Raw genomic sequence first — 11,626 nt, 5'->3', positions numbered from 1 at the left:
AATTTCAAGCATAACATCATCTTCCTGTAAGGTTTTGTCCTTTTACACCTTTGCCTCTCTGCATATCAGAGAAACATAAGCATATTGTCGTTTCTTTGTCCAGCACTTTACCCAATGACATCTTTCTGAGAGGAAAACCATAATACCCTCCCCTCCCGTCTCCCATGTCAGCCTCATTCTGATTGATCGTGTGTGATGTTGATTGGTGTGGAGAGAGAGAGAGAGAGAGAGAGAGAGAGAGAGAGAGAGTTGCTCCAGACTGACCCTGTTTCCTCAATCTGACAGATTCTGCTCCCGCGACTGTGTGTGTGACTGATTGAGACCTGGTGTGGGTCAGAGGGCTATGGTGAGGCGATGTGCACTGGCTGGTGTGAGGACAGTTGTACCAGCATCTGTGGAGGAAGAAGCACAGACAAAGGAGTGGATCTTTATTCATGGCTCATGGTCATGCTCTTGTTCTCGGCTGTGTGGGGCCAAGCGTCTCCCCAGTGCCCGGACAGCTGCCAGTGTGCTTGGGACACGGCCACCGTACTGTGCTCAGACGCTGGGCTCCGCGAGATCCCAGAAGGGATTCCTCAGGAAACTGTCTCCCTCCACCTGGAGCGCAACTACATCCGAAGGATTCCTGAGAGTGCCTTCAGCAACTTGGTGCACCTGCGAGACCTATACCTGTCCCACAACCGTATCGACTCACTGGCACAGGGGGCTCTGCGGCATCTTGGCCCTGAGATGCGCTTGGTAGACCTCTCGCACAACCAACTGAGACAGGCCAACAGGGAGGATTTTGGCTCCACACGTGCAAAGACACGCCTTTACCACAACCCCTGGCACTGTGACTGCTCCCTGCAGGAGCTAATGGAGACTCTGAACCTGGAGCCTGAGACGGTAAATGGGATCATTTGTGAAAGCTCTGTGCGTGGTGTGGGTGAGGGGACCAGATGGGAGGACCCGGGGTCACAAGGTGAGCACGCTGGTCAACCACTGGTCAAACTATTAGATTCTGGTGTGAATTTCTGCAGCTTGCAGAGGAAAACCACTGATGTGGCCATGTTGGTGACGATGTTTCTGTGGTTCTTTATGGTGATTGTGTATGTGGTGTACTATGTGAGGCAGAACCAAGCTGAGGCCCGCAGACATTTGGAGTACCTGAAGAGTTTACCCAGTCCAAAAAAAACCCCCACAGAGACTGACACATTAAGCACTGGTTTCTGAACTCTTGTTTGCGTGTCATTTTTATGAAGAGTGACTCATAAACTTCTAAAGGCTCCAGGAAATTACCATAATATGACTGTCAGAAATTAACTGTTTGTTGTGATTGGAATACTTTTTACAATTTGTGGCCTACTGTGTTTCCCGAGTTTTCTTAATGTTCCCGCTACCTAATAGACGTGCATTTGGTTTCTCAATTGAATGAGAAGCTAGAAATTAATATTTTTTTAGATATTTTTTAAAATCATTTATCAGGTGCAGCACAAGCAAAAATTAAATGGTAATAATGTGGAAAAAGAGGTATAAAAGACCTCATTATTGTCTTTGTATTTTCTATCATTAGTCCTCCTTTTCTTTTTCTATTACAATGGTGTGCTGGGGTCTTTTATCTTTCATAAAGCTCTAATTGGGAGTCCAACCAACTGAGCCTTAATGAACACTTGAAAGACAGTAATCAGGTTGAGTGTGTTTAACCGGTCAAATGGGAGAGTGTGTGTCTGTGTGTTATTTCGATGTGGGCACTCATCTCCTACCTGTGAGCCCCAAAGTGAAATGTTTATTTAAGGGTTAAGATTTCATGTTTTAAGATTTAGGATTGGATATGCTTAGGTTATGGTTAAAATAAGCCTCTTTAGGGACTTCATGTGAATCAATTCAATGTGGTCAAAACAATTGTACATTGTAAACTCATGTCTTTATTTGATGTCATTGATTTAGAATGAATGCTATTCAAGTATTTCCCATTACAAGGTCGACTGTGTGCCAGAACAGAACTGCTAATCTAAATTTACTCTCAGAAAAACCATTAGTGCTGGACTACTTTGTCTCTAAGCTGCAGCAATCCACTCTAGACTATCTGAACAGTTTAGTGTACATACACCTGTCACTGGTAGAGGAAGAAGTTCAACCAGATTTACAAATCATTGAATTATTAAGACTTTGTGCTAGAATTTCCATTTTCCACATGACTGTATCATAATTGATTTTTTTCAAGCCACTGTGGATATGAGTAGAACACTTTGTTAATAAAATGGATTAATTTTCCCTAATGGTAGATTTAATGCTCGTAATGTGAAAACCACTGAATGTGTCACATGTAGTATTGTTGGTCCACCTCAATGTCCTAGATACATGGAACACAAGTCAACTGGATTATAAGACACCATTTGTATTCATTGTAGTCGTATTTACTGCAGAAATACCTGTGGAGCATTATTCTGTGAAGGTTGGGTGAGTTGTAGTCATTCACTGTTACAAATTGTCATTGTGTCTGTGAATTTCAACTCTTGTGCGGTTAAGATGTCTTTCTGTGTTTGTAATGGTTTCTGTCGTGTGCCAGATTTCTAAGTGTTCATGAATAAATTACAACAACATTTCTCTCATCTGAGGTCTGGATTGGTAAAGCAGTAAGCACTGAGGCAAAACTTAGAATAGGCTGACATGTAATGCACTGTAATGTGTAATATGTGGGGTTTACATTTGTAATGTTAGATAGAGAAAGGCTACACTGAAATTCCAGAAACCTAATCATTGCTGAAAAACCGCAGCCAACATTCCCTACACTGGTTCTCAAACTGTGCCAGGTGTACAACCAGTGGTACTCAAAGCACTTTCTATTATTGTCTTTTATTAGCTATTTTTTAAGTTTAAATCTAATTCTTTAACTAAAAGAATGTATTTTTAACAATCCAGTAGCTCACACAGCAGTTCTGCACATATGCGCATATGAGATTGTTCTATGAATGTTCCTATGAGTTGGTGACTCGTTGTTAAGGTGGCACTTAGCTGCCCCAGAGGTTGTACTTGGTTCAGAAAGAACCACTGACCCAATTCAAGATATTAAAGGAATAGTGACCCTGCAAGCTTCAAGACAAATCTTTGTTGTGGCCAAATATTTATTGCAATATCACCCAAACAGATGACTGGCTGAGATGGGTATTAATAGACGGATATTGTCCCGTTATGTGTGGGTCCTCGCTGAGAATATTTGTTGAATGTGAGCTTCTTACAAATCCTTCACCAAAAGTTGATATGCTATACTTTTGTTTTTCAAATGCATTAACATTATCTATGGTGAACTGTCCTGTTAATGGATTTCAAAAACACCCAAACAAAAGAACCAAGCTTGCCTTGTGTGTAGTTTTGTTGTGTATGTATTTTTATTGGTGACATATTTCTGCCCCAGTGATTGTATTACCCTGTTTGTATGCCAATTACTATCCATAATTATATGAATCATCATACATAGGAAACAATTACATTATTTAATAAGTGAACTGTTAAAAAGTGTCTTCAGGAAAGAAAAACAACAATATATATATGGAAAATAAAACAAACATTCCTTTATTTTGTTCATAGAAATGCTTCTACCTTTTATTGCTACGTTGAAAAGTCAGGCAAGGAAATGCGAGAGAAAGGAGAAAAGCAGCAATAACAGGACGACATCACAGAATGAGCTGAGCATGATTAGCAGTATTTCTACTCAACTACCATGCATTAAAAGAAATGGAAATAGAATTAAACACTATTTTACAAAGGACTGAAAAACTAGTTTACATTATAAAAACTACATGATGAATTTCACCACATCCTCAAACACAACAAAACAAAACAAAATGAAAATGTCATCCGTCGCTCCACTGACTTTTCTTGAAATCTCTGACCATCACAACAATGTCCTAAAGAGAAGCAGGGCTCAACAAAATGGGACTTTTGTCTGGGGGGGGGGACATAAAGATTGGGAGGAATTAAAACCATTGCCGCAGGTATTTTTAGCCACGTAGGAAAAATAAATCAGGCTAAACAAAACAGAAAATATCTGTAAATAAAAAGCGACTTCAGTCTGTTACTTGGTTTTGTCTTTTATTTCCAATTTACATTAATTAAAACGTAACAAAAACAAGTCATGATCATAAAAATAATAATAATGCTATTATTATTATTATTAATAATAATTCTATTATTAATAATAACAAATATACACAACCTCACACACACATGAGCCCTCTGCACTGGCTGATGGCGGCTCCCTCCTGTGAAGGAGCAACAGACTGAGTAGTGAATTCAGCCGCACCCCATATCTCTTCAACTGCGAGTGTACGCCAAGGCAGAGGGCACGTCCTATGTGAGGGGGACCGCTAGGGACTGATGAGAGGAAGTAGAAAGGGCTGGGGTCAAAGGTCACAGCAAAATGGGGCAGCAGAGGCTGAGCGTTCAAGACCAGGCATCTCACAAAATGGGTCACGTTCATCTGCCTGATGTATTTGTTATGTAAACAAAGAATCAAAAGGAAAAGGGCCTCATTTGGATTTGTGTCGTTTTTTGTGTGAGGTAGCTTTAAAATACAAAACAAATATAAGAAAAGTAAAAATATTTTTTTTTTTTTTCCAAATTGGACAGGACTTGATTCCAAAAATTCATCAAGGGTTCGTTTTTTGTGTGAGCTAATGGTGGTTGAAGCAGGCGGGCGGGGCAAAGCAGCGCTCACTCGACATTTATCACACTGAAATCCTAAATCCCAGGGTGAAATGGACTCGCTGAGAAACTGTATATATATGCATACACACATACAGTATACATATTTAAATACAGTTTATATATATATATATATATATATATTTAGATAAAAGGCACTACAGGAGTATCTGGTTGTTAAAAAATACACTGTTTTACAACAATAGCACCATTGATTTTATTATAATACACAGTAACTTTTTGATACACACTGTGGTGGTAGAAATAGGAAGACCTGCACTTTCTCAATGTTTTGGTTTCAATGATATGTTTGCTTCAGTTGATATGGTAAATGAACAGAGGGGGGTCTGGGGTTGGAGGGGGAGGGGGTAGAAAAGAGGAGGACGTAAGAGAAGAAGTTGGTGGATACGTTTTTTTTAATATGTTGGAAGTGGGCTGTTTTGTTTTTTTTAAACAACAAACTCAGTCCTACCACACCGGGGACCCAAACCTGAACAATAAATAAATAACACCAACACATTTTTCTCTCACTAGTTCCCTGGTATGGTCCGGCATTCTCCTCATACTTCCTCCGTCTTGTTCATGGGGGGTTGAGAGGGGGTGCTGCTCACTCAGGGTGGAGTGGGTGGGGCGGAGGGGCGGGGGGGCGGGGGGGGATGCTGGGTGTCCATCGGCGGTGAATTGACTGGAGGCGAAGCTGAATGAATCACAGATGACAGTCGCTGGTGCCATTCAGTGCAGATATCCTACGGAGTTCGACTTGGAAAAGCACTTTTTATTTAGAAAAAAAGTCCTGTTTTAAAAAAAGTGTCTCGATCTTTATCTTTCTTTCTCTCCTCCTTTATTGGAAGTGTGCTCCTCTTTTATCTTTTTTTTCCCCACTTCTTTCTCTTTGGATCCCTCATTCTTTACAAGAAGCAGACGGCGCCTACATCCACTCCAAACTCCTGGTCTGCTCTACCGATATCCATGGGGGCAATGTCCACAATGGGCAGACGAGAGGTCTTCTGCGATCTGTATTCAATCACTGTCTTGCCCCACTGTCCTGTGTGTCTCTGTAGAGATGGAAAAACACAATCCACTGTTAAATGACTTGTGACATCTCCAGACTCCAAGGGAGAGACATTAGTTTAATGAACGTGCATGAACGCTGGGGAACAAGAGAAATGATGCTTGTGTGTCACAAATTAGGGAAAAGGGAGAAATTATGAACCAAAATACAAGACTGAACATTATTGCCGTTATGAGATTTTCCAGGATATTGATGCTTGGCAAATAACAATCCCATAGTCAAAATCCCACAGCAGGAGCTGCAAAATCAAATTCATAAACCAAACTGTTTATCTGAATATGAAGGGCTCTGAAAATAATACACCTTTGTGTCATTTGCACAATGTTATGAATTCCCCTGACTCAGAATGTGAAGACCTGATTGCAAGATGTCTGATCTGAAAGCAACCAAATGTCTTACTATTCCCAAGTCCCAATTCCCACAAGTACCAATAATTTTACAAATTCTTTAACAGTTACAGTAACAGTATAACAGAATTTTATGATGTTATGCTTTTTAGGGATCTGTTGTAATTTGTCAGGGTTACTGGCTCTCATGGGTTTTACTCAAGAAGGACAAACTGTTTATTGGTGCTGTTATTAGGGGGATGGTGAGCTTTAACAGTTTTGCAGTTGATTCTATGGAGCTGAAACTTTTCCCTTTTTCTGCGAAAGTCCCGTATTTACATGAACATGGTTTTGTGTTTATGTGCGTCAGCCTGTTGTCGTGCCCGTCTCACCGTGCAGCCATCCGCCATCACGCTGTAGGTGAAGCGGCTGTTGCCCTCGGCTCTGATCTCCACGTCGTTGGAGCCCTGCAGCAGCACGGCCTTCTTCAGGTTGCCTGCTGAGGCGTCCATGTAGGCCACGCTGTTCTTACAGTGGTAGGTGAGGTTCTGGGAGGCCTCTGTGGACAGCAGTCTCAGGAAAGTCATCTGAATGGCGGCGGTGTTGGGCGCCTGGCTGTCGTCACCATAGCTGAACTACATGGGGGTCACATAATCACATTGTTTCATTTTTCTGTTGAGTCTCCACAATTCAGTTTTGCTCACTATCGGGCATGAAAGTGAATCTGGTTTAAATATTGGAAATTGGTATGATGAGGTTTGAGCTGACTGAATGACTCACGTGGAATCCTCCATTCATGGTCTCTCCAAACCAGACGTGTTTGCGGTCCTTGGTCTTGCTGGACCACCAGTTCTTGCGAGGGATGCTGGTGGGTCTGGCGGACACGCAGGACTCTCCTGTCTCCATGTTGCAGAAGACCTTGATGGCATCAACGGTGCAGCCCTGGTTAGGATCAATCCAGTACTCTCCTACAGGCAGAGGGAGACAGATGGTTACATTTTGCCGCTACACTCACTTATTTTCGAGCAGTTTCACATCCCCTCTTATTTATCAACATAAGCTGGGTATTTTTTTTGCCATATTGTGCTGAATCCTCCATATACTCCCACACTAGCTTACTATATTTAACCCAGAGCCCTAACTTTTGCAAGCTTGGCCTGCTGACATGAATCTTCACAAGCAGAAGAGAAAATGTATCTGTCATCTTCCAACCCATTTGACCAATTCCTCATGTGTCACTCACCGCTCTTCCAGTCAGGGTGGCAGAGCTTCAGGTCCCTGCAGGTGCGAGCTGGGTTCTTCTTGGATCCCTCGGGGCTGCGGATGTTCTCAATCTGGTTGTTGAGGGATTTCAGTGTGGCGTCGACCTCAGCATCATGCTGGCGGAGGTTTCCAGAAGCCTGGTCAGCCCTCATGTACCTCAGAGGATCGGGGGATTTCTCAATTTGTGACAGGCCAGCAAAGGCGGACATGTCAATGCCAGGGCCAGGGGGACCAGGAGGACCAGGGGGTCCATTGTTTCCGGGTGGACCCTGAGAGGAAAAGATGAAGGAGAGAGAGAGAGAGACGGAAATTAAGACAGTGGGGTTAATATTGGCATCAATGGGGCATTGCTTTTCAATTAATTATTAATTGATTCATTATAATTAATTGTAAAAAGCCACAAAAAATGAATTTAAAGGTATTTTTGATGGGTATAATTTCTTTGTTTGAAGTTAAATGTGACAGAAGGATAACTCACAGAGGGCCCACTCTCTCCAGAGCGACCACGAGGTCCAGGGGGTCCAATTGGTCCTGGAAGACCATTGGAGCCATCCTTTCCAGAGGGGCCAGAGGGTCCAGGTGGTCCCTATATGCACAGATGGAGGGAAGCTTGTGATGTTGAGATCTGAAGACTCAGCATGTGAGGAAAACAATTTCATCACTGCAATTGACTTTGTATTTAAAGTGACAGTCCAGACTTATCAGATCAGAGTGTTTTGTCTATATTTGGTGATTCTATCGCACTTACTCTTTGTCCAGAAGGTCCAGATGGTCCAGTTGCGCCTTGGTCTCCAGATTGACCCTAAAAAAGAAAAAGATTCTTAATTAAAACTAGAACTAGATCAATGCTTTGCTGCTGTATTGATATGCTGCAATACACTGTAGCCAAACCAATCATTATCATCGACTGGTACAAGTCATGGTTGTTAACTTTCCGCCTGATTACTTACTGGAGGTCCGGGGAGACCCTGCAGACCAGTGAAGCCTCTATGTCCCTTCTGTCCTCTCTCACCACCCTCGCCTCCTTCACCCTTGTCACCACGGGGTCCTTGAGGCCCCTGAAAAGAGAAACAAATTGGACATCCCAATTAGGAGAAACAAATCTCACTGAATTGTGCCTCATCTTTATCTTCAAGAATACTTATTTATGATCATTGATTGGATGTAAATGACAGTTAACACATCAGCAGAATCCCTAGGTTTGGATGTATTCATTCTTTGCTTTGTTATGTTTTTACTTAATAATAATAATAATAATAATAATAATAATAATAATAACACACATCTGTGTGTATAGATACGTACAGGCATTCCTCTGGCACCAGCAGGTCCGGAAGGTCCAGAAGGCCCTTGTGCACCCTATGAATAAAGACAGAACCAGGTTGTGATGATACAGTACAGTTGGATTCTGCAGTGGTGGTTTTCTCTTACCGTGACTTTAATTCTTACCAAGTAAGTGTGGATTTTCATCGATTATAAAAAGGTTTGAGGGTTAGGGTTAGGGTTGTTCTTAGCCAAGTACTTGTATGTTAATAGGTGTACATGTCTTCTGCCTGCAACCACTCAATAGTGCTTATATAGGGAGGCAGTGGCTCAGTGGGTAGTGCCCTCCCTGAGCAAGGCACCGAACCCTCAACTGCTTCCCCCTCTGCGAAGGGTGGTAATGTAATGTAAGTCGCTTTGGATAACAGCGTCTGCCAAATGATCGTAATGTAATGTGCTTATATAACTGAGTTCAGCTTTCCAACATGATCTCTGACATACATCAATTTGATGTAATCATGACGCAAATACTGTTGAACTCATAGACCCTGGAATCTTTCATGCAATGTACATTATATACATCTTGTATATAAGAGATCAAATGGTTGAATTACTTAATCCTTACCATGGTGCAGCAATTATGGCCCCAGTAATCAAGAGGAACATTCAGTTCAGTCAGATATAGACACTTGAGAGTTCCATCTCGGCACAAGTGTGCTATTAAACCTAATGCTTATTCTCAGCAGGTGAAAGTGTTGCTTTTAGTACAAACATTCTTCTCTCAGCAGTACCAAAGTTAATCTAAACTTCCTACTGTCATAAGAAAGTGATGTATTGCTTTAGTTTTATTACTCACAGACTCTCCTCTGTCTCCTTGCTTGCCAGTGGGACCAACAGGACCAGAGGCACCAGGAGCGCCTGGAGCACCAGGAGCGCCTGAAAGGCCAGTGTTACCACGGTCACCCTGTAGCACAAAGAGTGCAACAACCATAAGAGTCAGTCATAACAAAAATGTTGCACAACCACTGCTGTCTGCATTCAGGCTGCAGTTTCGAGATGCTGTGATACCAGAAGACACCATACTGTCATATGATGAATGTTCCTGAATGTTTTGTGGATGAAAGGCTCACACACGGTCACATCAGCCGAGCATCTCAGAGATATAAACATGTTCTCACCTTGATTCCTGTTGCACCGTCTCTACCAGGGGGTCCATCAGATCCAGAATTACCCTGTCAGATGACAAACCAATTTGCATGTTAATAGTTTCCATTCCCTCAAAACAGATGCCCTTTTGAATACTGATCTGCTGCATAATGCACTCGAAACCAATTTAGAACAAACAAATGCATAATAATGTGACACGGTGCAAATGTACACCTGACAAAAATAGCAGTGAATTTTAATCAGTGTTGCCTCCAAATTACAATTCTGCCATTTTATATTCAAGTATTCGGACAAACCTCTCTGCCAGGCTCTCCAGAAGGTCCAGTAAGTCCAGGTGGCCCAACTGGTCCAGGGGGTCCACGGTCTCCGGCACCACCAGCACCTCCCTGCTTACCAGGCTCACCCTGACGAGAGAGGAAAGGATTCATTACTACACATCATTATGAATTACCTGGGGTTCAAAAACGGTAAACACATTTATCTCTAAACACCCTGACAGATTTCTCCAAACCTTTGCTTAATCAAAAGTCAAAATGGAAAAATACTCCATTTCAGCTTCAGCACTGATTAGGCTCTGACTTCAACATTTGCATATTCTTGGGAAATGTTTTAGTTGAAAAAGGCTTGATGTGAGATATGGATTCTGACTATGATCCAGTGATACAGTCCAGAACCTGTCAGTGGATTTCTCTATCTCACTGTTTTTTTCTTTTTTTCAAAAGGCAGAACACACTTATTTTAGAGCATTTTCACACTGAATAATTTGATTGGGTGAGTCTTACAGATACTTACAGATGGTCCAGGCAGACCAGGGAAGCCTCTCTCACCACGCTGTCCAGGCAGACCGACGATACCACGCTGGCCAGCAAGACCCTGGGGACCGAAGGGACCTAGAGGGCCCTGGAAGAGTCAAAAGGAGGGAGGGAAATAAGAGGGGAAAAGCAATTAATTCCATAACAAATTATAGAAATTATGCTGTTCGTCTACTGCAAAAATCAGATTCCCCTTTATCACACTGTCACACTTCCTCTCTCACATTATCTTTCTGTCATAGCATTTCACCAGATGTTTATATACTGAATGTAATCTGTACAGATGGGAAGAATCTTGACACATGGGCTCTCTTTATGTCATCTGTGATACTGCATTATGTTGACAGCGCTTGTGATGATTGTCATGTGTTTGTGAGCGGTATGTATGTAGCAGTGAGTGCAGGAATGGTAAAAGCCTCGGCTCCTTTTATCAGCCTGTCACTGCCGCCTGCTGTGATATGGCCGGTCTGCTATTATAGTCTGTGATGGACACTGACAGCTCAGTGACTTAATGGAGAGTGTGCTGGGCTGCTGTCCATTACTGATGAAATTGCCCCTTAGGGTTGATAGAACAACAGAAAAGTTGACAGAAAAGAAGAAAACAAATACATTTCAATATTTTTTTTCCTGATGATGGACACATGAGTTCACCTTCAGGGTACTAAAGGAGATATGTGGCCTCAAAGACTCTGGCTATGTGTGGGGATACTTTGGACTATACATTAACATCAATTTAAAAATAAATGACTGGATTATTCTGTTGATGCTGAAAATAACCATTATATGCCCTAACTTTGGACCCAATGTTGTCCAAAGGAATTAACAGAAGCATGACAAACTCACAGGGGGACCATCCTCTCCAGCATCTCCCTTCTCTCCTGAAGTACCAGCAGGGCCGCGGAGTCCAGCATCTCCCTGTCTGCCTGTGGGTCCACCATCTCCCCTCACACCCTTGGGTCCATCTTTACCAGAAGGCCCGGCAGGACCAGCAGCTCCAGGATTACCCTAAAACACATTAAAGATAATAGCACCCAATTTAA

General features: G+C 42.3%; 2 protein-coding genes across 3 annotated transcripts in view; one reads left to right on the top strand and one right to left on the bottom strand.

Annotated features, from left to right (window-relative positions):
* Positions 1–305: 305 nt before the first annotated feature.
* LOC142991320 (leucine-rich repeat-containing protein 3-like) lies at positions 306–1,212 on the top strand. The gene has a single exon (XM_076141391.1). The coding sequence runs from the start codon at positions 355–357 to the stop codon at positions 1,210–1,212; it is 858 nt and encodes a 285-aa protein (XP_075997506.1). The 5' UTR covers positions 306–354.
* Positions 1,213–4,979: 3,767 nt separating this feature from the next.
* Positions 4,980–11,626, bottom strand: part of col2a1b (collagen, type II, alpha 1b) — a 33,083-nt gene continuing 26,436 nt past the window's right edge. For both annotated transcript variants that reach the window (XM_076141210.1, XM_076141211.1), the window contains 13 exons: positions 11,430–11,591; positions 10,567–10,674; positions 10,071–10,178; positions 9,786–9,839; positions 9,464–9,571; positions 8,650–8,703; positions 8,295–8,402; positions 8,093–8,146; positions 7,823–7,930; positions 7,325–7,613; positions 6,862–7,049; positions 6,474–6,716; positions 4,980–5,738 (listed from right to left, as the gene is read on the bottom strand). In XM_076141210.1, the coding sequence (XP_075997325.1) occupies positions 5,592–5,738; positions 6,474–6,716; positions 6,862–7,049; positions 7,325–7,613; positions 7,823–7,930; positions 8,093–8,146; positions 8,295–8,402; positions 8,650–8,703; positions 9,464–9,571; positions 9,786–9,839; positions 10,071–10,178; positions 10,567–10,674; positions 11,430–11,591 (1,731 nt within the window). In that variant the 3' untranslated portion in view covers positions 4,980–5,591. The remainder of the gene's footprint in view (positions 5,739–6,473; positions 6,717–6,861; positions 7,050–7,324; positions 7,614–7,822; positions 7,931–8,092; positions 8,147–8,294; positions 8,403–8,649; positions 8,704–9,463; positions 9,572–9,785; positions 9,840–10,070; positions 10,179–10,566; positions 10,675–11,429; positions 11,592–11,626) is intronic.

Source organism: Genypterus blacodes, unplaced genomic scaffold, assembly GCF_046128005.1.
Source record: "Genypterus blacodes isolate CSIRO-AG114 ecotype Tasmania unplaced genomic scaffold, CSIRO-AGI_Gbla_v1 ptg000017l_1, whole genome shotgun sequence".
Taxonomy (NCBI): Eukaryota; Metazoa; Chordata; class Actinopteri; order Ophidiiformes; family Ophidiidae; genus Genypterus; species Genypterus blacodes.
Note: the sequence above shows the minus strand (reverse complement) of the source record. Positions and strands in the feature narration are given on the sequence as shown.

Coding starts and splice junctions, on each gene's coding strand:
- LOC142991320 (XM_076141391.1), top strand. CDS start 355: ATGTGCACTGGCTGGTGTGAGGACAGTTGTACCAGCATCTGTGGAGGA.